General features: G+C 31.5%; 1 protein-coding gene across 1 annotated transcript; it reads right to left on the reverse strand.

Annotated features, from left to right (window-relative positions):
* Window positions 1–248: 248 nt before the first annotated feature.
* Window positions 249–24764, reverse strand: LOC127720214 (4-hydroxybutyrate coenzyme A transferase-like). Its single transcript, XM_052226690.1, has 8 exons — window positions 24563–24764; window positions 17208–17360; window positions 13344–13586; window positions 11155–11343; window positions 10156–10371; window positions 8528–8665; window positions 7031–7168; window positions 249–4129 (listed from the first exon to the last, which is right to left on the reverse strand). The coding sequence occupies exons 1-8, from the start codon at window positions 24738–24740 to the stop codon at window positions 3945–3947; spliced, it is 1440 nt and encodes a 479-aa protein (XP_052082650.1). The 5' UTR covers window positions 24741–24764; the 3' UTR covers window positions 249–3944.
* Window positions 24765–25930: the final 1166 nt, after the last annotated feature.

A 25930-nucleotide genomic window follows, 5' to 3' on the forward strand; every position in this document is an offset into this window, starting at 1 on the left:
TAATGTATCTCCCTCAATCATAGCCCTAGGTTTAGCAAAATATATTGGTCCTTTTTGTTTTTTTATACGCTATATATATTCAACATTTGATTTATATTTTGCATTTTTTAAATATTTTGGCTTGGAGCATAACTGAAAAGATATTAGTTGGTAAAATATGCAACTGGTTTAAATGTCATGCTAGTACCCAAGTAATGGTTCAATTGCAGAAAAAGTAGTGTAACCTCTATTAAACAACGAAACAAAAGTAAAATTTATTAAGAAATTTTAATGTTAAAATAATATTGTAATGCAGTTCAGTGCAAAAATAATAACATTCAGCTCCTGGCATAAGAAATACAATACAAAGCACAATGCTGAAATAAAATATTTTGATTTCCATAAAGACAGGGCAAGGATAAACAAGTTACATTAATGTCAGTTACATATATATGACTACACTTAATTGAAATAATCAAGTATTGACAAAAAATCAGTGGTTTTTAACAATAAAAATATTGTTACATTACAAATATCAAAGCAAAACCGTTTCATTTGTTGAAGCAAACCAATTATAATAACAAGTTAAAAAAATTAATATCTTTTTTTTCCTTATTTTTCAACTGCATTTCGATGTTATTCATCAGGCAAATGTTATTGGCACATCAAAACATGTGTAAAATTCTAAAAATGCTATACATAACTTTAATCAGCAGTTTAAATTTCGGTTACCTAATACTTATGTTAAAATCTAATACTCCAAACCATAATAAAAATATTTCTTCATTCTTTCTAACATCTTATCTATTTACAACCTGTTTCGATGTTTATACTTTATTTGTTTGCCACTTGAAAAAAACGAAAAGAAAAAAAATCCTAGAAGAAAATGTACAATTTTATATTTTTGTTAGGTCAAAGATATAGAATAAGTCAACATTTCTTCAAACAACTCAAAACAATCATTTAAATTGTCCTTATTTATCATTTTTATTTCAATGTTCAAAACATTATAGTAAACTTTTGTGGTTTTATATACATGATATTATATTCTACACTTATATAGCACAGTTTTTACTAATTATATTTATCAAATTTGTATGATACATTACATAAGACTTTATAAGCAGTATAATATTAGATTGATTGTTGGTGTTAAAAGCCACTTCCAGTCCTATTGGCTATATTATCCCAGTCAGTTTTAGGGCTATTCCATTAAAATGTATGTGGGAGGGTAGGAAGGGAAGTTTAATTATTGAATGTGGGTCATGGGTCTTTTTTCAGTATGCATCTATTACCATTATGCAAAATTATCTAAAAAATGGTTCTTGGTTGTAGGGATATTTTGAAAGTCCCTTCCTACCCTCCCACATACATTTTAATGGAATAGCCCTTATTGGTGGAGAAAGCTAGAGTGCCTGGATAAAACCTTCAGTAGGAAAACTGCCAATCCTAGTCAATAAGATTGGAGTCTAACACACCTGCCACTTGCTGGGTTCTAACTCACAACCTCACTGTTGACAGGCTAGTGATACAGTAGTTGAACTACTTAGACCCCTCTGCTTCTAAAGCCCAATATAATATTAGAGATACTATACATATAAGTTGGACACAACTGTTATGCTTACTTTATTTTATATTTTAAAAATATTCTTCAATATTTTATATTATCAAACAAGTAAAATAGAATCAGGTGAAATTAAATTACATTAACAACAGGAAAATAAATAAAAACAATATAGCTTGCATGCTAATAGAAACATTGTTAGCAAATATTGCTGAACAAATTTCAAAGATTTTCAAATATTCATTATCCATCATTGTCATAAAATTGAAGAATAAAGATAAATCTTTTAGACTCATTTGATTCTAACAGTAGTAAATGGGACATTTTTCTCTTGAAAAAAAAACCCATTCCTATTGTCATATATTACTGTGCATTCACTATTATATACTCATGGACTACTCTTTTCCATGGACTTCATGGACTTTGTTATCAACTAATTTCAAAGAAGTACAAATATCACACAGGCTTGTATGTAAGTTTTGTCAAAAGCACATAAACAAGTATCCTAATACATACAACTGTTTCTCAATCTGACAATGAAAACTGGTACCCGGGGAAATAATCAATTGAGAAAGAATCCAATAACAAGGACCAATGGCAATGATGCAAACTACTGAAAAAAAATGATTAAAATCAATCAAAATTATACATAACAATATGAACCCAAAATAATATGATAATAATGGGTTCTTCTATTTGCAATATACTAAATTAAAATATTCCACAGATCTGATTAGCATATAACCTTCCCATCAATGACAAAATAACCAATCAAGGAGGTAGAAAATATATCTCCCAAACCAGGATATTGCTGTAAAATCAGAAACTTTTGTCATGTTTTTATTATTGCAAAGGAATCAAAATAAAAATTTGCAATTTAAGATTTGTGACCCCTTCTGTAGTCCTGTGAATTACAACACTTTTAAAGTGCTAAAATACAAAATAAAAATGACCTGCCATTTTGTACATATACCAATGGGAAAAGTCTTTCAAAGAAACATTATTTACTGTTTCATTACATTTAAATGTAAATGGAGATTTTGTGGAAAATAAAGCCAAGATCTTTGCAGAAAATCCACAGACTTTATTAGAGATTTTCAAAACAAAATTTTAAACATAGAATACTCACTTGTTTTATCATGATGTGCTAGCATTTATTGTTTACAAAAAGTGATAAACAACCTTTTTAATAAAAAAACCTTATGCTGAGCCACTAAAGTGGAGAGCACCCTAGAAGGTGTACTTCAATAGGTCTGTATTTTTACTTGTTTTAACCAATATCTTTATTTATAAAATTTATTTTAGGGAAATCATTATTAGCACTGCATGCAATAATCCTCTATCTATTAAGCACCAAACTGTCAAATATAAGAGTATAGGTAGAAATACTGTGGATGTTCTATAAAATTTCAATATGCTTAGCATTGAAATAACAAAAGGGTACATAGCACTTAAATTTTAAAAGCATAATTTCAGCAACATTTTCTGAAGTTGCAATAATTAATTTTGGCTTGATCAGCTCCAACGTTTGTATAAGTTTTGGTTTTTCAAATATATTGGCCTCATACATCACTGAACTTCTGAAGAAACATTTATTGTCTAAATGCATATCTGATGCAGTAAAATTGGTACCATTAATGTTATTAACACCCTTAACTTCGCACTTAAATGTTGCCTACTTATTTTATCATTACAGTAGTTAAGACTCATGGCTAAATAATTGGTTTCCAGTGCTCCACTTTGTAATTGATTTGATTATTTTCCAACAGTTTTGATTCGAGCAACGCTGATGAGTTTTATGTAGACAAATATCTGTTAGCCAGATTTTGCCCAAATCTGGGGAATTTTTTCTTTTCTATGATCTTCAACTTTGACTGTGGCAGCAAGATGTTTATTCAAATGAAACTAATCTGTTGTACAGTATGGGGTTAAGTGACTGAAAATATAGAAAACAATACCTGGTAAAATTCAAACTGAGGACAAGTATACTAAGTAAACATATATCTAACAATAAACATATTTTTTGTCCCGTTTATAGACATAACATACTGTGAGTTTATTCACTCAAGCCAAACAAGTATATATGTGAATCCTGCCTCATCATGCTTAAGGAAAATTTGGGTAGGTAGGTAAATTAGTTTTATCCTTTTTTTTTAAATATTTTTAAAAGAAAATTTAGGGAAATACTCTTTTGTTAAACAGTGCTCAACAAAAATTGTCTGAATTTAAACTTTGCTTAACCATAAATGTTCATCAAATGTGTTAGGGTAGCCATGAAAATTTGGAGTAAGTAGGGAGACAGGAAGCAGAAATATATATTCTTTGACCTTATCAACAACTAATTCATCCTTTCACATCTTCCTCGACATGACATTATGATACAATCTTAGGAAAACTTAATTTATGGAGATGGCATGCATTTCAACCTCTCAAACGCTGCCTTTTCTAACTGTTCTCTGTAGTTTGGATGTGCTAGTTTGATCAGTTCATAAGCTCTTTGTCGTAAATTTTTACCGAACAGGTTGCATATTCCGTATTCTGTCACGATGTAATGAACATGTGCTCTAGTGGTCACCACACCAGCCCCTGTGAATAACAAAAAAAAATAACTGCAAATTCTCAAATTAAAGGGTAAATAAAAAGCAATACAATTAGTTCAACTACAATTATGGACAAAGGAAGATACGATTATTTTAAATATTACTTTAACAACTGAACAAATGACTTTATTGATATATTTAGAACAAATTCTTGATTCAAGCAGTATGTAAAATTAAGTTAAAGTACTGTTGATTCATTATTATTTGTTGAATACCAATTTTAGTGGAAACCATGAATTGAAATAGTCAGCGAATTGCAAATTTGCTTTATGAATATATGCAGACTTTTAGAAAACCACGAAATCATATATCCACGAACGTGCAAGTTTTCCTCAATCCACGAAAATTGGTACCCACGAAAAGAAATGAATCTACAGTCATCTTCTTGACAAAGTATGGTTATACACATATGCACCATTTGGTAACTTGAATATCTTAGTATATATTTCAGTGATAAATTTCTCGACATGTTGATGGATAGGATGTATAGAATGTTGTGCTTAATGCACTATATTTTTTTTTATCTCAAAAGTCATGAAAATTGATAACTATCAGCCTCATTAGGGGATTGATTGCATCAATGCAATCAATCTTCACCACAAAAACAACAAGTAAAACTCTGAGCTACTGCTCACTGATGATACCTCCACCGAAATATTTCGATAAACAGGAAGTTGTTGAGTGATGAATCTGAAAACGCATCATACGGTACAGCTGACTTAAATAAACCCTGATACCAAATTTCAGAAATCCTTGTCATGTAGTTCCTGAGAAAAATATGACGAAAACTTTTCAACTTGGCTATCATGTGTAAAATAATACAAGTGTTTGGTAAACAGGAAGTTGTTGAGTGATGAATCTGATAACGCATGTAACTTACTTATATAAACCCTGAAACCAAATTTCAGAAATCCTTGTCAAGTAGTTCCTGAGAAAAATGCGACGAAAATATTCATGGGACGGACGGATGGATTGATGGACTGACGGACTGACAGACAGAGGTAAAACAGTATAACACCCCTTTTTTAAAGTGGGGGTATAAAAACTCAAACTTATTGCTGAAATATGAAAACTAGATATGCCATACATCAGATGAAAACAAATCCCTTTAAAAAACAAATTGACATCAAAATGTTGATTAATTTCATGTGTACATTTAGTTCCTGATGCTGAAAAAATAAACTTTACTGCTTCAGCTTAAAATGAAGCCTGAGGTCTCATAACATCAACAACTGATATGGTCTCATAAATCAAAGCACAAGAGCGCGGCAAAGTTAATTGCCACCAAGTCAATGTCTCTGTAACTACTTGTTTTCATCCTTATGTAAAAGTATTACACCAGACAGGAGACTATATTAATGAAATTCAGAAAAGATTATTGACAATTTACTTTACCGTTCTTCAGAATCATAGAGAGAAGTGACTTCTCTTTTTGAACCTGATATGGAGAAGTGGTGATACATAAAACAGAAGTACTTGTTCGCTTGTAGCACTATAATATTTTATGTTTCAATTTGTATCCTATTTATTTAATTCTTGTTTGTATTGTTTAAATTCACTTTTTGTATAGTTCAAATTTTATTCCATGTCTGAGAATACCATTGTACATTCTCCTGGTATAAACCACCCATCAATGTAGACATAAAATCAAAACTTGTACCAAATATCCAAGTATATATAAACACTCTGAATATACACGCCATAAAAGGCTATAATAAATACCAAAGACTTTGTAAAGTGGATAGTCGCACGACAACGTCGATGCTCTATATTTAATATGAAATAAACATTATTCATACATATATATATCTACACATATAATTCAAACATCAGTATCAAACAAAAAACTCTTCAAATATAAAGCTGAATAAACTTTAACCAGAAGTAAAATTAACCAAGAAAATTCGACTGTTCAGATTGACGGTGTCGTGCTGAATGATTACATAGGCAATAAAATACCGCGAAAATAATTTTGAAGCGGGAAAACATAACGCCCTCTATGCTACATATGATGAAAACACCCAGGAGAAATTAATTTCATTCTAATGCACTGCCCGTTTAAACGAATGAAATTACAATTTATCTCAGTTTATGTCATAAGTCATCATTTATAGTTCCACAAATATATTTTACCAGTTGACAGGAACTACCAACTAAATATCTAGCACTGCATATCTAAAGTAACAAAATTTAATAGGAAAACAAATAATCATTAACCAATTAAAGTTAAATAAACTATTTTGTTTATAATTTTTTTTTTTTACAAAATTTATAAATTTAACAAATTTAAGCAACTTAAAGCAATAAATTGAAACAATACAATTGCATTAAAATCTATTCTTGTAACTAAGGGGATCAAACCAAATGTCTATTAATTTTCACTGTATAAATGCATATTTTTCATTTTTGGGCTCATTATTCTGCAGCCATGCATTTGTCTAACTTTTCTTGTAAGAACATAGGTTTCAGTCATAGTAGGTTCGCCTCCAATGCGTGGTTCGTTTCAATCTTAAATGGCAGACGAGAGAAAGTTCACAAAAATAAACATCAGCCAGTTGGAAAGGAATATGATGTTTAAATGTAATAAATGAATCAAGTGTTAACTCAAGACCATTACAATCATGGTTTTGACTTCCAATAACAGGGTAGGAAAAATTTACTTGTACTTTGTAAGTAGTTTTAGAGAAGTATAAGGGAAGATTATATCAAAACCTTCAAGAGGAAATTTTAATATGACAAATTTACTTATACAGAAAATATAACATCTTCAAGTTTATAAAAAATACTTCTTTAAGTATTACTTCTGACTGTCTGTAAGCAAACTACCTTCTCTAAACTCCTTACACACACTGAATCAGTTAATATCATATTATTTTTTAGTCCTTACCAGGTTTAAGTGATGGAACAATTCTTGAAGTAATATTATCTCCTGTGACAGCTGTAGAAGGACATGCTACAACAGGTACACCTTCCCCATCCAAACTCAAGGCAGCTCCTCTAATAAAGTCTACTTGACCGCCAAATCCTGTAGGTTACAAAATAATCAAAAACCATGTTAGTACCTCAAACAAAGTCTATCAAAAGTATTAAATTTCTATAAAATATAGTCCACAAAAAGATTTGTGACATGACTCAATACACAATTTCAACAGACTTTTGCGCCTTTATACCGAAAAAAAGTCAATATCTGTACCAAAGAAGAAGTAGTGATTATGCAATATGTAGTGTTTACACTTGACCAGTAGTTCATTTTTCAAAATATTCTAGATAATTTATCTCTAAATAACAGAGTCAAAGAATATGCATACACACAGTTAAACTATCAGGCAATTTCAAAAGCTCTTTCCAACAGATTTTATATTTTACTTTTCTAATGCCACATTGTTACACTATTATCCAAGAATGGGAAAGGGTTGAGCCCAGCTCCAAAACATGTTCAACCTCACCATATTCTTGGTTTAGTAGTCCAATGCCAGGAGCCAGTGATTCAACAACTGTCTGGTAGTTTTCTGCCATATGCATTATTGATTTTGCTTACTGTAAATTCAGAAATTATTGCGTGCATTTATTATTGCGATTTTGTCATTTTGGACTAAAATGCGGTTTTATTTTTTGCGATATTGAGAAAAATCCTGTTTAATTCATATAAAAAATTTCAAAATGCAAGTTTAAATTATTGCGATTATAACCTGTCAGACCAATTTCTAAACACCTTACCTACTCCCTCAATACAAAATGAGCAAATGAGCAAGTCAAACTATTTCTAAACACTTTACCAATGCAGTCAATACAAAATGAGCATATGAGCCAGTCAGACATATTTCTAGACACCCTTACCTGTAACATGGTATACTCAGCAAACACTGAGCAAGTCAAAAGAACTTCTGGACAGTTCATATTCATTTTATACTGTGATGATGGAAGTTTTTAACGACCTTGACTGGCTATACAGCCCTTGCACGGTCGGTTTTATACTGTCAATTGTTTTTGCCACTTATATAGGTTTTTATATCAACTGTTCTATGCTCTTTCTTAATTGATACCTTTTGATTAAGTTCCCCATATTTTGTTTGCTAAGTATTCTTAATAAGAGAACCAAGTCCTCAATACAGTAACAGTGAGAAAATCAATAAAAATTAAAAGAATACACTTTTATAAAAGTCAATAAATATACTAGTGAATCCAATATCGTTAACTTTTATTTACAACATTCCCACTTGAGCATTACCCTGTAGAGGGAGACTGTTAAGTTGTACAGCAAATGAATTCCTGCAAATCATTATGTCTCATTACCATAAAGTTCATAAAATGATGCAGAACTGATTTCCATGCAAAAGTCTGTCCTATTTCACAAGTATCACCTGACTCATATTAGAAAATTTACCTGTATATATCATAGAACCAATGGAATCTGCACACACTTGACCAGTAAGGTCTATTTCCAGACATGTATTGATGGCTGTAACTCTGGGATTCTGACAGATTAGTGATATATTGTTTGTAAAACTACAATCACACAGAGCTGGAACAGAAAAAAAATTTATCAGAACTAATTATCCAAATTTATTTAGTTTGAAGATCTCTGGAAATTTGCATCATTTTTTTATATATTCCCATCATACATATCTATTTTCTTTGAAAATCTGTATTCTTTTCTTCTCTTTTGCTCATGGGTATATTTCAGAGAGGCAGGATTAACTTTCATCATGGTATGATTTACAGTACAAAAAGACAGCTTGCAGTACAAATAAAAATTGTTTTCCTCTACATTCATTGCAATAATTGTTAATGATTTTTTTCATTTTTTTCATAAAAAAAACCATGCAAATGAGTTTTAAAAAATCACATCAGTTTTTCTAGTTTCTTTTTCAAAGAACCAGGGACCCTTTTGAAAATACTGTAAACATAAAAATGGCAGACAATGAGAAAATATTTCTTAGCATTATATCGTGGTGTAATCTATGTATAAAATCTTTCTTGGAATATTGCAATACCTTCTAAAAATATTTCTATTAATTGTACACCTCTACTTTATATAGAATTCATATTATTGCCAACCCAATGATACATTTCCACAGATTCACCTGCAAGTTACCTGTCGATTTAAACTTTTGTAAGTTCTTTTGTCCCATCTAATAAATACAATAGCTATTGCTCTCTGTGTAGTTTATTTGATGGGACCTTTAAATTTCTTCCAAGAGAAATCTATCACTCACTGATTAATTTACCTGAACAAAAAATTGAACTGTCAATAATGAAAATACATGTACAAATACTAAATAAGGACTCAAAAAACTGCATGTGGTGTTGTATTTATTCAATATCAATAATTCTTTTTTAATAGTTTCAATATAAACAATTGATTCAAAAATTAAAGGTTGATTTCTGAACAAATTTTTTATATTTTCCCTATTAAAATTTGCTTTTTTTTGTGTGTTTGACAAATAAAAACTTGAAAATTATTGTGTTTAAATTAAGGTCTTGATCAATGTTTTCTATAACTGAACAACAACAAAAACATGCAAATTCATTGGAACAATACTAAAAATTTGTCAGAAATAAACTTTTTATAATTAAATCAGTGTTTATATTGAACAGATTGAAAATATATTATTGATATTGATTAAATACAATATTGCATGCAGTTTATGCGAGTTTATACAACTATTTCCCCCCAAAAAGAAGATAATTTTTTGGTCAGGTAAATTAATCAATGAGTGATAGATTTCTCCTAGAAGAAATTTAAAGGTCCCAGTGAAAAAACTACACCGAGAACAATAGCTATTGTATTTATTCAATAGGACAAGAGAATAGACAAAAGGTCAAGAGCAGACGACTCTGTGGAAAACTTTCATTTGGTTCGCAATAGTTTATAATCTCTTCCAAATATCACATCTGTTATACAAGTATACATCATAAATGTATGCATATTCAAACAACCCAATCACAATTTTGCAAAAAAGTCCAGTTTCTGAAACTTTATATCATTAGTTTTACCACAGAAAAACTTACCTACAAAAGAATTATCATCTAGGAAATCATATAATCTTTTTGTTCCTAGTGCAAAAGCACTGACAATTTTTCCTGTTTGTATAGTTTTCTGAGCGTTGGTTATTGCACCTTTCTCCACCAGATCAATTACGCCATCACTAAACATTTCCGTATGTATACCTAAATTTTTGTGATGACTTAATTTATCAAATACAGCATTTGGTAGGGATCCAATACCTGAAATAAAAAAACACATTTATAAACACTTAACTATCAGGTCTTTTTGAATTATGTTTCATTTTTTAGGTTGCTGCCTAAATTTAATTTTTAGCCCACAACATCTTTTATTCATTGTTTAATGAAGTCCTTAAATTTTACTTTGATTTGTTTACTCAGTCTGGAGTGTTCAATGAATAGTGTGAAATATTGTCTAAACCAATGATACAAAAAGCATTTGTCTACTTTTTCAGGACATCCATTCAGCATTGGAAAAATGGCCTAGAGTTGAAATCACTAATTGAACCTTATCTACTAGTATATCTAAAGAATTGAATGTTTTTTTGTTTTTTTTTTTTTTATTTATAAGAAATGAAAGCAATCTTGTGAAGGAAGCAGGAGACAGACAGATGGTATAAAATTCTTTTAATTGGCGAATGAGTTGATAAGCTTTATTACATACCTTCAGGAAATGAAAAGAAAACGTGGGGTCAACACAGTTGTTTTCTTGTACTAAACAAAGTTGACAATTTTTTTTCAAATTATTTGAGTTATCTCCCCTGGTAAAAAATAAATAGTTTTTCCATATTTATGGCAAAAATAAGAGAAGTAATATTTAAATGTCTTCACCTAAGATCAGCTCTTGGTTAAAAAATGACATTTCTATATCAAAATTTCGAATTTCAGCAAAAATCTATACTGATTCATATTTGTAATACAAGATGGATGATTATAACTGTTACTGTTATAATTCATCACCCTAAAGCAGCTAACTTAATAATGGCATTAACCATGTAAAAATACCTGTCTGGATAGTTGCACCATCTTGAACTAGATCATCAGCAATTAATCTGGCTATTTCATGAATTTCTGGTGTAAGTTTCATCCCTGTAAACTCTGGTAAAAGTTCATCATTTTTTACCATAACATCAACATGTGAGCTGTGGATTATACCATCACCAAATGTTCTTGGCATATTCTCATTTACCAATCCTGTTATGAAACAGACGTAAGAATGACACAAATTGTCAAATAGCATCAGTTATTGGTATGATGTTTGGCCAGGGTTTTATAATTTGCTGGTTTAGGGATTTTTTATATGAAAAAGTGTAGTCGGTCAGTTGGGAAAAAAAAAGAAAAAAAATATCTTTAATACAAGACATAACATGTATAAAATAAATATATCAAAGCTTACTAGCAATATTTTTGGTATGCTTTTTTGTAATAAGTTCTTAGATTTTAGTTCCAAATATTATTGCTCAGCTGTTTTAAACATACAATGCATGCATCCTCATTCAATTTTGTAAAAAGGGGGTTAAGTTATGTCCATGGACAAACAGGAAAATAAATGGTCATTTCCCTAACGAGAAAAAAAAGCTACAATTGCATTTTAATAACTTTCAGGAAACATTGTGAATAATGAGCTTCAAGCACGAAAATACATGAAACAAAAATTGCAAACATGTCGCACGAAAATAACACTTTCCCATCCATGTCAAAAATGAAGTAGACTCGTCCACCAGAAAGACAATGATATCGGTTTCGTCCATGGTCAGGCAATCCAGTTTTGATATCCAAATGGACAAACATTTATTTCAATCTATGAAAAAAGAAAATTCCAAGTTGTTTGTGGATATCTTTCATTTTTAACTTGACATCTTTCACTTTTGGAAGAGTCCATTTCATCCATGAGATGAAAAATCTTCTGCAATTGCAAAAACCAAACTCATTGTAACGGGATTTTAACATAGGTTTTGTTCTGCAAAATTATTTGCGCAAACATCTTTTCTAGGTCATTTATGACTGTCTATTTTTAGAAACAGAAACTACGGATTATTTTTAGATTGTAATTTTTTTAGAACACAATGTGTAACCATTTCTGTCAATGTTTAACATGCTAAAATAATGCATTTAGTTTTATGAAAATGCTGCTTAGCAAATATTTTTAATTATATTTCAGGGATAATGTATTTGTAAGGGTCGACGGGAATAAAAAAGCATGAACTATCAATTTAATTTTTTTTCTGAAAATTGGAAAAATAGGGTAAACAAATTAAAAAAAAACCTGGCCTTACAGGAATATTTATGCAGACATAATTTGTTGAAAATGACTTAAAAGCTACAAAAATGTTACAGGAAATATTTATCCTGCCATAATTTCTTGAAAATGACTTTAAAAATTACTAAAATTTACCAAGTTAAAATTCTAGATATTATAGGCAAACATTATCTGAAGTAAAGATTATTTCATCTAATCTTATAAACTTAGCTCATCAACTTTTAATTAACAACACTATCAATGTATTTATTGTTTACTGTATTCACATGTGCAGTTATTCAATCCTGATTAGTGCAGAAAACTGGTTATGAGAATGGCCCAGATGATGTGAAGCAGAGAATAGACTTGGATCCTACATTTGTGTCCTGGGTTATGTTCAATATTGAAATCTTCCTTTAACATTACAAAATCAGACCATTGCATTAATATTGTATTCAAAATATACCACTAAAATATTATCCAGTATGATCATATCTTTTTTTTTGGTTTCAAGGGTCAATACAAAGTTCTAATGCTGCATTTTGGGGTCGACATAATTTTTAAGATCTGTTTGCACATAAAAAAAATTCACTTGTGTTTTCAAATGTGGTGTGCAATTTGACATTTGTACTACATGAATACAAATCTGTTTGAAAACCCTGTTAGGCCTAAATTAATATATTGTTTGTTTCCCCAATCCCGACCCTGCCAAGCCAGGTGTGGGTAGGTAGGTAGGGAAATAATATTATTTTTCCAAAAAGCTTGAACATTATCGGACGATCTGGCAAGCCTGAAAATCCAAATGATTAAAATAATATTTGACTTAGTTTTGACAATAAAATTTTACAAGTAGCACCATTTTTGCAGGGTCGGTCAGGATTGGGGAAACAAACAATATTTTATTTTAGGCCTTATTGTTCAATGAGATCAGAACTTTTCAACAATGTTCACTTACCTATAATGTATTTAGCATTCTGAACAGCAGATCTGGTGCAGTCAACATTTGTTCCTAGGGAACAGAAACCATGTTTATCAGGTGGGCTAAGGGAAATTAAGGCAACATCAAGATTAAATAGCCCTCGACGGAATAACAATGGAATCTCGCTCAAAAATATCGGAACAAAATCCCCTCTTCCTTCATGTACTGCTTGTCGAACTTTTGGATCGGAAATGTAAAATGAATTGGTCCTGAATATTCCTGAAAAGGACAATATTTTTAATGAGTACACTGATTACAATGAAACACCGGGATTCTCCAGTCACATAAAACCGATCATTTCACATGTGACAAATATGCTGTTATTTCACTTCTCTGACTTCATACAACATTAGGTGTCAATAGAAATGAGAAGATGTGGTATGATTGCCAATGAGACAACTCTCCATCCAAGTCACAATGTGTTAAAAGTAAACAATTATAGGTCAAAGTAGGGCCTTCAACACCAAACCTTGGCTCACACAGAACAGCAAGCTATAAAGGGCTCCAAAATGACTGGTGTAAAACAATTCAAACAGGAAAAACAACGGTCTAATCTATGTAAAAAAACGAGAAGCGAGAAACACTTAAGAACCACATCAACAAATGACAACCACTGAAACAGGTTCCTGACTTAGGATAGGTTCAACCAAATGCATCAGACCTTAACAATCATGATGCATTAAAACAAAGAATGGATGCATAGAAAAAGATTTAATTCATTGAATATTCTAATTTACTAACATTAAAAGTAAATAAAGAACTGCAGAACCAACACCTCCTTAATTTTGTGCTGGTAGAGTTCACTTAATTGGATACCAGATGGTATGCAGGGTTGCCACGTAAAAAAAATTAAATACCGCTAAATTGACAGCAACACTTGATTAAACTGCAACTTTTATTGGTCGACATGTTTCGCAGATTAGATCAGTGTCTTCAGGACAAAGTATACAAAATTAGAATCCCTGAAGTACAGAAAAATGGTATCAGGTATATGACGTCATAATCATGTATTGTCTGTTGTTGACATTACTATAGGATACTATATGTCATTATGTAATGTTGAACAGAAAATGAATGAAATATAATACAATGAAAATAAAATTATTAAAATTCCGAGTTAATCTATAATTATTGTTATAACATTCTTTATCTTGAAAAAAAATTTTGTAAACTATTCTTATGGTAAATGTATAAATAAAATGTGTTGTAAAATAAATCAATATGTAATATGAATGTAAGTATATTATAATGTCAGTGCATATAAATCTTGATTTATTGGCGGTCCTATTGTCATGATTGTAGGTATGCTATCCTCTGTTTGTTTTTCATACATTTTGATTTGATAGTTTTAAGGCAGTAATTGATGGTAGCAGTTGATTGTTGGCTTCATGTTATTCTTCATTCTTGCTCGGTGTAGAATTGGCCATGGGGTCGGTGCTATAGGGTATCGGTGGATCTGGGGATGCAGGGGTTCAGAATATAAAAAAAAGTCAATATCTTCATGCATGACGAAAAAAAATGTGGAAAATTGATTATTTGAGTGAATTTTCTAAGTCCAAGGAACATAACTCTGCACAAAATCATCAGTCTGGAAAAAATTCGAACTTGATCTGTAACTTGTCATGATAAAACTATATACTAATTATCATTTCAATATCTTCAAGCATGACAAAAAAAAATTGAGGAAAACTGATTATTTGAGTGAATTTTCTAAGTCCAAGGACCATAACTCTGCACAAAATCATTAGACCCAAACAAAATTCAAACTTAATCTGTAACTTGTCATGATAAAACTATATACCAATCATCAAATCAATATCTTCAAGCATGACAAAAAAAAGTGCAGAAAAATGATTATTTGAGTGAATTTTCTAAGTTCAAGGACCAGAACTCTGCACAAAATCGTCAGACCCGAACAAAATTCAAACTTGATCTGTAACTTGTCATGAAAAAACAATACACCAAATATCAAATCAATATTTTCAAGCATGACGAAAAAAAGTGTGGAAAACTGATTTGACGGACTGACTGACTGACTGACAGACAGACAGACAGACAGACAGACAGACAGACAGACAGACAGACAGACAGACAGACAGACAGAAGGAGTGTAAACCTAAAGTCCCCTTGGACTTAGTCAGTATGGGACTAATAAATAAAGAACTGCAGAACCAACACGATTTTTAGTTAAACCAACATTGCCACAAAATTTTATGACAGTGAACTACTTTAAAATAGAAATAATCCTATAAAATTAACCATATCAAATGTAAAACCTAGAATTTTTAAGAGTATGGACAACATTTTTATGAATTTAAATAAACTGTTAACATAGAGACATGTCTGACCTATTTGTTATTATGATAATGCAAATGTTGAAATTAACATAGCAATACTCTAACATGTAAGTTATGCAAATATTCAAAGTCAATGAACCATGACTGAAGGTACAGGACTAAACAATCTCCATGGAAATGAGATGTGCCAATGCTTATACAACTGCATACCAAATACCATTGTCTTTTCGTAAGTCATTCCCTTTAAACAAACCTCAACACAAACATTAACTTGTAAACTTTGTAAAAGTTTCAAAGTCAATGAACCATAATGAGGAAGTGGTGTTATATAATCTCCATGGAAATGAAACTTTGCATACCAAATATCATTGACTTAACATTAGTGGTTCATCTTAAAGTGACCTAATCACAAACTAATACATGTAAACTAAGCAAAAGTTTCAGTCAATAAACTGTGACTGAGTGGTAAGGACCATTTATTCTCCATGGAAAGGAGATCTGCTAATGCTTATCCAACTGCATACCAATTATCATTGACCTACCACTAGTGGTTCCCCTTAAACTGACCTAATCACAAACAAATACATGAACACTAAGCAAAAGTTTCAAATTCAATAGACCCTGACTGAGGGGGCAGGGCCAAATAATCTCCATGGAAATGAGATATGCCAAAACTTATACAACTGCATACCAAATACCATTGACCTACCACTAGTGGTTCCCCCATAAACTGACCTTATCAAAAACTAATACATGTAAATTAAGCAAAGTTTCAAAGTCAATAGACCATGACTGAGGGGGCCGGGCCAAATAATCTCCATGGTGATGAGATGTGCCAATGTTAATACAATTGCATACCAAATACCATTGACCTATCACAAGTGGTTCACCATAAACTAGACCTAATCAAAAACTAAAACATTGACCCCGCGGACACCATTTTACTACGGAAACAGCATACCTATGTCTCGTTGTTTGACTCCGTCAAGGCGAAACAAAAAACAGAAGCAAAGGAGCTAATAAAAACAAAGAAAAAACATAGAGTCCTGCTTCAACATGTTCAAGAACACCTGAAAAATCAGTATGATCAAATACATCGTTTTTTGTTTTTGCAAAATATCTATGGAATAGACATTTCAAAATTGAAATCTTTTCTTTAAAAGATTATTATAAAATTACATTTATAGCCTCAAAAGCCACTTCTAACAAGTTGACATTCTTTACGCGTTTGTCCCAAGTCATACACCTGTAGTTCATTGGTTGTCGTTGGTTCATGTCTGTCATATTTGTTTTTCATAAATTGTTTTGTTATAAATTAGATTATTAGTTTTCTAAAATGAATTGTTTCACATTTTTCATGTCAGGGCCTTTTATATCTGACTATATGGTATGGGTTTTTCTCATTGTTGAAGGCTGTACGTTTGCCTATAATTGCTTACATCCACTTCATTTGAACTTTGGTAGATTATAGTTGCCTCATTGTCAATCATACCATCTACTTATTTTAATTTCAAACACAAAAACAAAGTACCCAGCTTATTACCTTCATATTTTTTGTCACTGAATACACAATCTAACTGTGTTGGTGCATGTATCACCTCTATATCTCGAAGTCTGTCTTTCATTCCAAAATCTGCTAAACTTTGTATCAGTTTCAATGGTGAAGCAGCACCTCCTTGTACATAAACTCTCTGTTCTAAAAAAAAAAAAATCAAAATATTGTTAATCAATATAAGAAATTATTACAATTTTTTTTTTAATGCGAAAAATGTGACAGTATCAGATTTGCAATAATAATTTGCATTCATAACTTCAGTAGTCATGGTAGTGATTTACCTTCATAAAATTTTTGCGAACTACATTAAGTAGATTTCACATTTTTGCCATGGTCAAGATTCCCAATAATATACGCTCACATGAATTTCTAAATTGACAGTAACAAATTTTGCTTATTTTTCTTATAAGTACAAAGATGCTTTTAAAATATAATCAATTCTACTACTGTGGATACATTTATTTTCGTGGATACCAATTTTCTTGGCTTGAGGAAAATTTGCATTTTCGTGGATATTTAATTTTGTGATTTTGGCACAGTCTGTATACATAACTTTAGAAAAATTGTAATTCGTTGAACATTTAAATTTGTGGTTCTCCTGTATCAAAGAAATCCACGAAAATTGGTATCTAACAAATATTAATGAATCTACAGTATGTGTACTGAATTCTGTTGATAGAGACAACTCTTCAGTCTAGATATCTGAATTTAAAGAGATCAAAAAACTATCAAATGCATCAGCTATTTTGAATTATGTGGAAATAAGCACTTGGTAATATTTTAAACAGTGGTCTAGGTGGTTGGACACAGTACATACTTGATTGCTCATAAGTCACAGAAGCATGGGTTGAAATCAATTTTTAACACAATTTCTGTCATTTTGTGATGATTTGAAAGTTACGGTCCTTTTTAACAAACTGTCAATTTATACTAGATACATGGCATCAATAAAGTTATATTAAAGGTTTCATAGCTTTTACTTTATGAAATTTCTTACCATTCTTTTTCTTAATTTTCAAGAATGATTTATGGAATGCATTGGTTTAAAATTGAAATGATTTAATGACTTAAAACTGTAAATGTCTCAGGAATCAACCACACTTCTCTCGATTTTGAGAAACGAAATAAAAACCAGAGGTTTCAGGTAAATCATCGATCATAACAAATGCATAAATTACAAGTGATTCCTCTGCAGTTTGGTCTGTTTATCAAACAAAAAATCATCATATTTTTTTTATTTATTACATGTAAAAGTGTTTGAATATATCTGATAACAGCTTCACTTGTTTAATTTGGCATGAAATCATTTTGCACCTGACGCTGAAGTGTCGAATCTGGTTAAGATACTATTTAAGCATGCATGCGTATTATATAATAAATAAAGCACATCATTGACTCATGAAAAATATGTTTTTTAAGTGATTTCACAAATGTTGTAATTTTTAACATCAGAATTGGTGATTGTCTTTTCTGAAAAGTTATTTGATAGTGAAGTAACTTGTCATGAAACAGAATTTCTTTATAATATTAGTTCTGAGCTTGATCACTGCTGTCTGGTAATATATGAGAACATAGCAATTTTGAACAGATAAAAATTGATAAGCTACCATTAGCAAATATCTAATGGAGGCATTAATAGGGTAATTTCTGAGAGGGCCTCTGGATTATTATATTATACCTGCATGGCAGTTTTATTAATGGAAAAGAATAATAACGCTACACCAATTTAATTTCTTGTTCTACAGATTTTTCCACTCCAGAAATTGTGGCGAGCGAGCGATTTGAAAATTTTAATGAACAAAATTTAATTTGCAAATTTTTGAGGCAAAGCTTAAAAAGTAAAGGCGACCGATATATTTTTTTTTTTGTTAACATAAAATCATAGGTTCTGACAATATTGATCAAAACAAGATAGTATGATTCTTGATTTACCACTTGTACTTTGACATTTCTTTAATTTATCAACTGCTGAAGTGTTTTTTTTTCCTGTTCACCTAGACATGAAATGCCCACTTTTAACTGCAGCATATTTATGACTTCTTGTATTACTGTTACTTTCTGAGGACATCAGATCTTGAACTGAACAATCAGTAATTATTTCAACTGCCTTAAATGATCTCCATTGAATTGTCATAGATGTCTTTCCTCCTTCACCGGACATGACTTATAACTACTTATACATTTTTTTGTAACACGGCGGGTGTCTTGCAAGAAGCACGACCTGCTCATCCTTCCGGAACACCTGAGTTCGCCCCCAGTTTTTAGGGGTTTGTGCTGTTCGTTGATGTGTGTACTTTTTAGTTTTTTGTGTTATATGTTGGTTGTCTATGTCTCCGTCATTTTGGTGTTCTCATTTTTGTTCTGTCTTTTTGGCACTTTGTATATAAATAAGATGTGGTATAAGTGCCAATGAAACAACTCTCCATCCAAGTCACAATGTATTTAAAGTTAACAATTATAGGTTAAAGTATGGCCTTCAACACGGAGCCTTGGCTCACACCGAACAGCAAACTATAAAGTGCCCCAATTTACTAGTGTAAAACAATTCAAACAGGAAAACCAAAGGTCTAATCTATACACAAAATGAGAAACACCTATGAACCACAGCAACAAACGACAACCACTGAACAACAGGCTCCTGACTTAGGACAGGTGCATAAAAATGCAGCAGGTATGAATAGTTTTGCTTAAAGGTGTCTGTATTAGCACATACACCTTTATTCTAACAACGAAAATTGGCATGATTTTGTGAAGAATTGTCCTTGACTTTGATAAGAAATCTGTGTTAATGCTCGAAATAGTTTGAAGGGTCGCGATTTGACGTTGATTAAACAATCTGACGATTGCTTTTTATTTTTTTAATGATTACAAAAAAACGGGCGCAGGAAATAGACACAATTACTTTTTCGGATGTCATGGATGTGGGAAGCGAGAATATTTAATTTTTTTTTTTTAGAAAAAATATGTGTGGGCGGGTCCGTCAAACCAGAAATTAAATGGGTGTGGCCTAAAACAAAATTTAGTGAAAAATGGCGATTAAAAAACTCTGATCTCAATGAAATAACCCAAATTATTTCTGTAAAAAAAAAATTGGTGACCTAAATCTCTATCTGCCATTACAGTCAAACAGGTTTCAGTTTAGGACATGTCCAACAAATATGGCCGTATCTGGACCCTTGGTTGAAATGTTGCTGAGGGAAAAACAACAAACTATTGCACTGCAAATTTATAATTATATAATTGTTGGGCTAAATTTGAAACAAAGTGTATATGTTATTTGTAGTGCTAGACCTGTATAACACTTGGTTCTCCCATCGAGAATGTCTGTTCTCAGTAGAAAATGGCCAGTGTTTGGAAGAGGTTGTTTCCAGGACATGTAGCAGGTAAGCTTTATTTAAAGAACCCTGTGCAAATAGAAAGCAGTTCCTTTTGTATCTATCAAAACATTTTGGAAATGGAGTTGATTGTGATGTGAATATTAGAAAATGATGGGGAGCTGAATAATGCATTGTGCACCACTCATATATTTACATTAAGGTACATGTAGATCAGGTGTCTTTTTCTGAGCATCCCTTCTGGGCATGTTGCAAAATCACTTTTTTGGTTTAAAAATATTTTACCAATTAGACCAAAAAAATATATATGTCTGTTTACTGTTAACCGACCAACCCTAATATGAGTGCCGACCCTAAGTCATTTTATTTCTGTTATAAAAAAAAATTACCTGATTTCGTGTCAAAAGCATTGCCATAAAATTTAATCAATTGCCTGATACATCTCAAGGTTCACAATCGTGAATATGACAGCTGTTTTAAGGAAACTCACGGCTCGTGTGATGAAATAAACACTTTGCCACCATTTTTTTCCAACCAATAACCAAGAGAAATAATCCAATCATTATTGATTGAAAAAAAAAATTGAAATACCAACCTACCTACCCTATATTTTTTTGTGATGTAACCTTAAACAGACATATATTTTTTCTTGGCCTTATCATTCATTGAATATACAACAGACACATCTAAAACTTGAAATATAATGATTAAACTACCACAAAATTAAGTGCAATTAATATGCATTTGAAATTTACATAGAAATCCTTTTAAAATCAAGGGCAGATAATTATATTGAATTTGATGACACTTTATGTTTTGGGGATTTTTCAAAAAAATAAGGACTGTGATCATGGTGATCCCCTACTTTATTTGATATTTCAGAAGAGTTTATGAAAAGCAATACTCTCATTGAATTTGAACCACTTCTATTGTTCCTCTAGAAGGAAAAATTAAGTTTCCCCTACAGTGTTCCCGCCTGCCCTAAATAGAAGGGCGCCCCGCCCTTGGTGCCCTTACCACCGCCTTTCTGTCCTCCAAAGCAAAAGAATGCACCCCTCTGTCTTTTAAAAAAATAAAATTTCCAAATTTCATGCCTGTCGGCGTTTCTGGTAAAATTGTTACCTGATTGTGTAAAAGTTACCTTAATTCGGTCAGGGGTAATACTTTTATGAGTGTATTTTATTTACTGGTACAGTAAATTATTTTAATAGTATAGTTATATCCCTTAGACATTCAGATATTTTTTACATATACAAGTAAAAAAGTCATATTTTCCTCTTTTCTTGAATTTCTCTAATAGAGTGTTTATTTTTTTGTACTTTGCAGATGTCTTTTCTTATCATATAAGTATAATTTCATGGACAATGAAAATCTCATTTGTCTGTTATCTTCAAAATATTGCTCATTTACAAGCCTCCAGGAGGCTATTTTAAAGGCCTTGTGCAGTAAAAACATCTTTGCACATTTGATTTCTTTGTTGAAATAGTGAGATGCAGGGTTTCTGCTGGTGGTCGGCATTTTGAATTTTGCATTTTGCAAAAAAAAATGTGCAATTAAATTTATTATTGGTGAAAGACTTTGGCGAAATAATATATCATCTTGTTTATATTTTTTCCGGTTTCTCAGACTTTTCCCTGATCAGCCAATACTGGGATTCCACCATGAACATCCTCAAGGTTATGATTTTGACAGAAAATCAATAATCAGCTGATTAGATTTAAAATAGATATAGGCTACAATGGAATAATATATAAAGGTGTTGATTGTATTGTTTAATGAAACTGTGTGGTTAAATGGCTTCACATGTCACCTAAAGGATTTTTTACATATATATGTGATAGAAATAATTGTTTTAACAACGCACGTGTTCGGAGCATAATTTTATGTTTCAAACTTTTTTTAACGAAAAAAAAAATGTTGTTATATGAAGAAAAATGTTCAAAAGTAAGAAAAATATCCAACTGTAGCCTTTATCATTAAACTAGACAGGAAGTATCTGATAATCTTATTGAAGATGAATCCAGTGTTCCCAAAAGTCAAATATGATGACTTCATGATTCATATTGCAATTTTACAGTATCTTTTAAAAAAAAGTAACTGTTTATAATTAGTGTTTAGATATAGGAAGATGTGGTATGAGTGCCAATGAGACAACTCTCCATCCAAGTCAAAATTTATAAAAGTAAACCATTATAGGTCACAGTACAGTCTTCAACACGGAGCCTTGGCTCACACCGAACAGTAAGCTATAAAGGGCCCCAAAAAATTACTAGTGTAAAACCATTCAAACGGGAAAACCAACAGTCTAATCTATATAAAAAACGAGAAACGAGAAACACTTATGAACCACATCAACAAACGACAACTACTGAACATCAGATTCCTGACTTAGGACAGGTGCAAACAAATGCAGCGGGTTTAAACGTTTTAATGGTACCAAACCTTCACCCTTTTTCTGAAACAATAGTGTAACATCACAACATAGAAAGACACACTATAAAATATCAACTGAAATAGCTTAACTCAATCAAAGGACATATTAACACCATTGAACATACACTGAACAAATAAATTTGACCTATGACACAATGTAAATACAAAATAAATAAACTAAGGGAAGAATAATAAAAGTAACATATTATATCGGTAAGAAATGTTAAACAATTAAAGAAAAACAATATGCTCGAACAAAAATACCATCCATTTGCAATAACTTTAAACACAGGTAAATGAAAATAATTTTGTTGTTAGGTATACGTGTAAAGTACCAATAGAGAAAGGAAATATTTTAACAAAATAAATAATTTAGAATACAAAATAAATAAACTAAGGGAAGATTAATAAAAGTAACATGTTATATACATGTAGGTAAGAAATGTTAAACAATAAAAGAAAAACAATATGCTCGAACAAAAATACCATCCATTTGCAATAACTTTAAACACAGGTAAATGAAAATAATTTTGTTGTTAGGTATACGTGTACAGTACCAATAGAGAAAGGAAATACTTTTACAAAATAAATAATTTTGATGTTCATAGTACGAAGTAAAAATTTATAGTTATACCAAACACTTATCAAAGCTGGTATATAGACCAGATATAACCCTGAATAACATTAAATAACAAAAAAGCAATACAATTAGTATCAACAGGTCAAATAAACAAGAAAGTACGATTTGAGAGTACTCGCAGTAACTGACAGCTAGTTAAAAGCCAAAACAATTAATAATAAAAAATCATGCATCAGAGACTAAAATCAACTAAAACACATCCCAGGGATTTAGTATTTTAACGTCATGGACAGTCAAAGAAGACATGACTAGTGCAATGCCAAAAATAAATGTATCGACAGACAGTAGGATAGTTAGGAGTTTAACCTCTTTATAGATCTAAACGAACGTGGGTGTGTCTTTATACATCCCACTTGAAAAAAATACAAATTTAGTTATGTTTTAATTTGCTGATGACAAAATCGATATTAGTGCCAATGTAAACTATATTCAAAGATCTAATTACAACATTGGTAAGATAACCTTTACCTATTACAATGTACATTGAAGATTAAAAAATAGATACAATGTGTGTAGAATAATAATAGATTAGACAACAATGCTGCAAACTGATTTTTTTTGTTAGCAAGTAGGAAAATTAAATGTATGTTGGCAAAAAAAAATTAAAATGGTGAAAAAAAATATTATTTTGGGCAAAAGAGGTTGCGAAAAAGAAATATGACCCAGGAGAAACCCTGGAGAGATGAAAGGTTGAACTCTAATTAAAAAGAAACAAGTGCCTGTGCTTATGGGCCTTACCCCCACCCCCTACATACTGAAATTTTATGATTTTCAGAGCAAACAAACATTGCACGCGTTTTAAACACTTCTGGTGTCATGTCATGACATTATTTCTCATTTCTAGAGGGTGGCATACATGCATACTTGTTTACAATACTAGTATCTTTCATTCATCGCCAAATTATGCTGCCGGCAAGTTCCGAACAGATACCTACTGGATTCAACGACGGTGACAGCTTCTTCAGCAGATTTCCACACAGGTTCTCTCCCATGGATCGGATGAAAAGGCTCTGGAGAATACAGATAAAATGTTCTCTTTGTAAGCTGTTGTGCATTTGCATAGTTCAATGGCAATAACCGCCGAACAGACAGCCCTACTTTCAAGGCCGACATGATTGTTTTGGTCGTTTCTCGGGGTCAAGGATAAGTCAGAATTCCGCAATAAAAATTAAATGAGTTATCTCACCTTGGAGAAGAAATAAAGGTGGGAAATTTGAAAATCACATCTTGCGATAAAATTTAATTTACTGAAAATATATCAAAGAAAGGCCTATTTCAATAAAGGATAACTTTGTGTTATTCCGTTCAGCCATAATTATTGGTGGGGACTTTAGTTTAGGAAACATCAATTGGGAAACAACAAGTGTCATCCCCGGAAAAACAAATCAAAAACAACATCAGCAATTTTTAGACATAATAAATGACCATTCATTAGCACAAGTTGTAAACATACCAACTCGGTAGAGGCAGACCATGATGTTGTATATATAGAATGTTTATTATCATTAAAATGATGCCAAACCAAGGCCGTAGCGCATGTCTAAATCAACTGAGGCAAATCGCCGAGCGGAGCGAGGCGAAAAATGTTTTTAGGGGGGTTCGGGTGCCTGAAATGGGAGAAGCTTATTTCAGCATTACTATGGGAGAGGTCAATGTATTTATAATAAAAAACAAAAAAAATATAACAGAAATGCGGTTTTTTTTTATTAGTTAGCCTTGTAAGTAACAAAACAAGTTTCAATATTAAAGTTAATCTCTGTTGGTCAACCAAAACTCTCCGATTCTCCTGTGACCTGTACTATCGAAAAGCTTCAACACACGTTCTTTGTCAACTGTATCATTCCTATGCACATGGAGCATGGCAAGTCCACAAAGCCTGTCACCACCCATTGTAGCCCGTTCCCAGGTTTTCAAAAGCCTTAAACTTGAAAACGATCTCTCACAACAGACTGATGTGACAGGCAGAGTTGAAAGTACTTGTAATATTATGAAAACATTTGGGTATAAGTCTTTGTTGGCTAGCTTAATTGCTGTCTGGAGGCTTCCTTCATCTAGCATTGCTACTGTCTTTCTTACCCACCTTTCAAGTTCACATGTTAACTCTTCCATGTTAGTTACGTCCGGAAATGCTTGGAAAAGGGGTTCAATTAATTCAGGTGTTAACTTGCCTACATTTTTTGTAATAAGGTAATATCCTAACATTTGATTTTTTACCTCATCAGGAAACCGGCGTTGCATTTCACTAATGACGTCATCCAAAAATGGGAAAAATAAACTAATTCGCCAATGCTGCTCTGCAGTAG

This window comes from Mytilus californianus, unplaced genomic scaffold (genome assembly GCF_021869535.1).
Source record: "Mytilus californianus isolate M0D057914Y unplaced genomic scaffold, xbMytCali1.0.p SCAF_11, whole genome shotgun sequence".
NCBI lineage: Eukaryota > Metazoa > Mollusca > Bivalvia > Mytilida > Mytilidae > Mytilus > Mytilus californianus.

Bases quoted from the DNA above. Each gene is read 5' to 3' on its own strand.
- LOC127720214 (XM_052226690.1), bottom strand. From the start codon at position 24,740: ATGTCGGCCTTGAAAGTAGGGCTGTCTGTTCGGCGGTTATTGCCATTG. The intron at 8,666-10,155 runs GTAAGTTTTTCT...TTTCTGTTCCAG, and splicing joins AGATGATAATTCTTTTGTAG to CTCTGTGTGATTGTAGTTTT. The intron at 7,169-8,527 runs GTAAATTTTCTA...TGTAACCTACAG, and splicing joins TGGTTCTATGATATATACAG to GATTTGGCGGTCAAGTAGAC.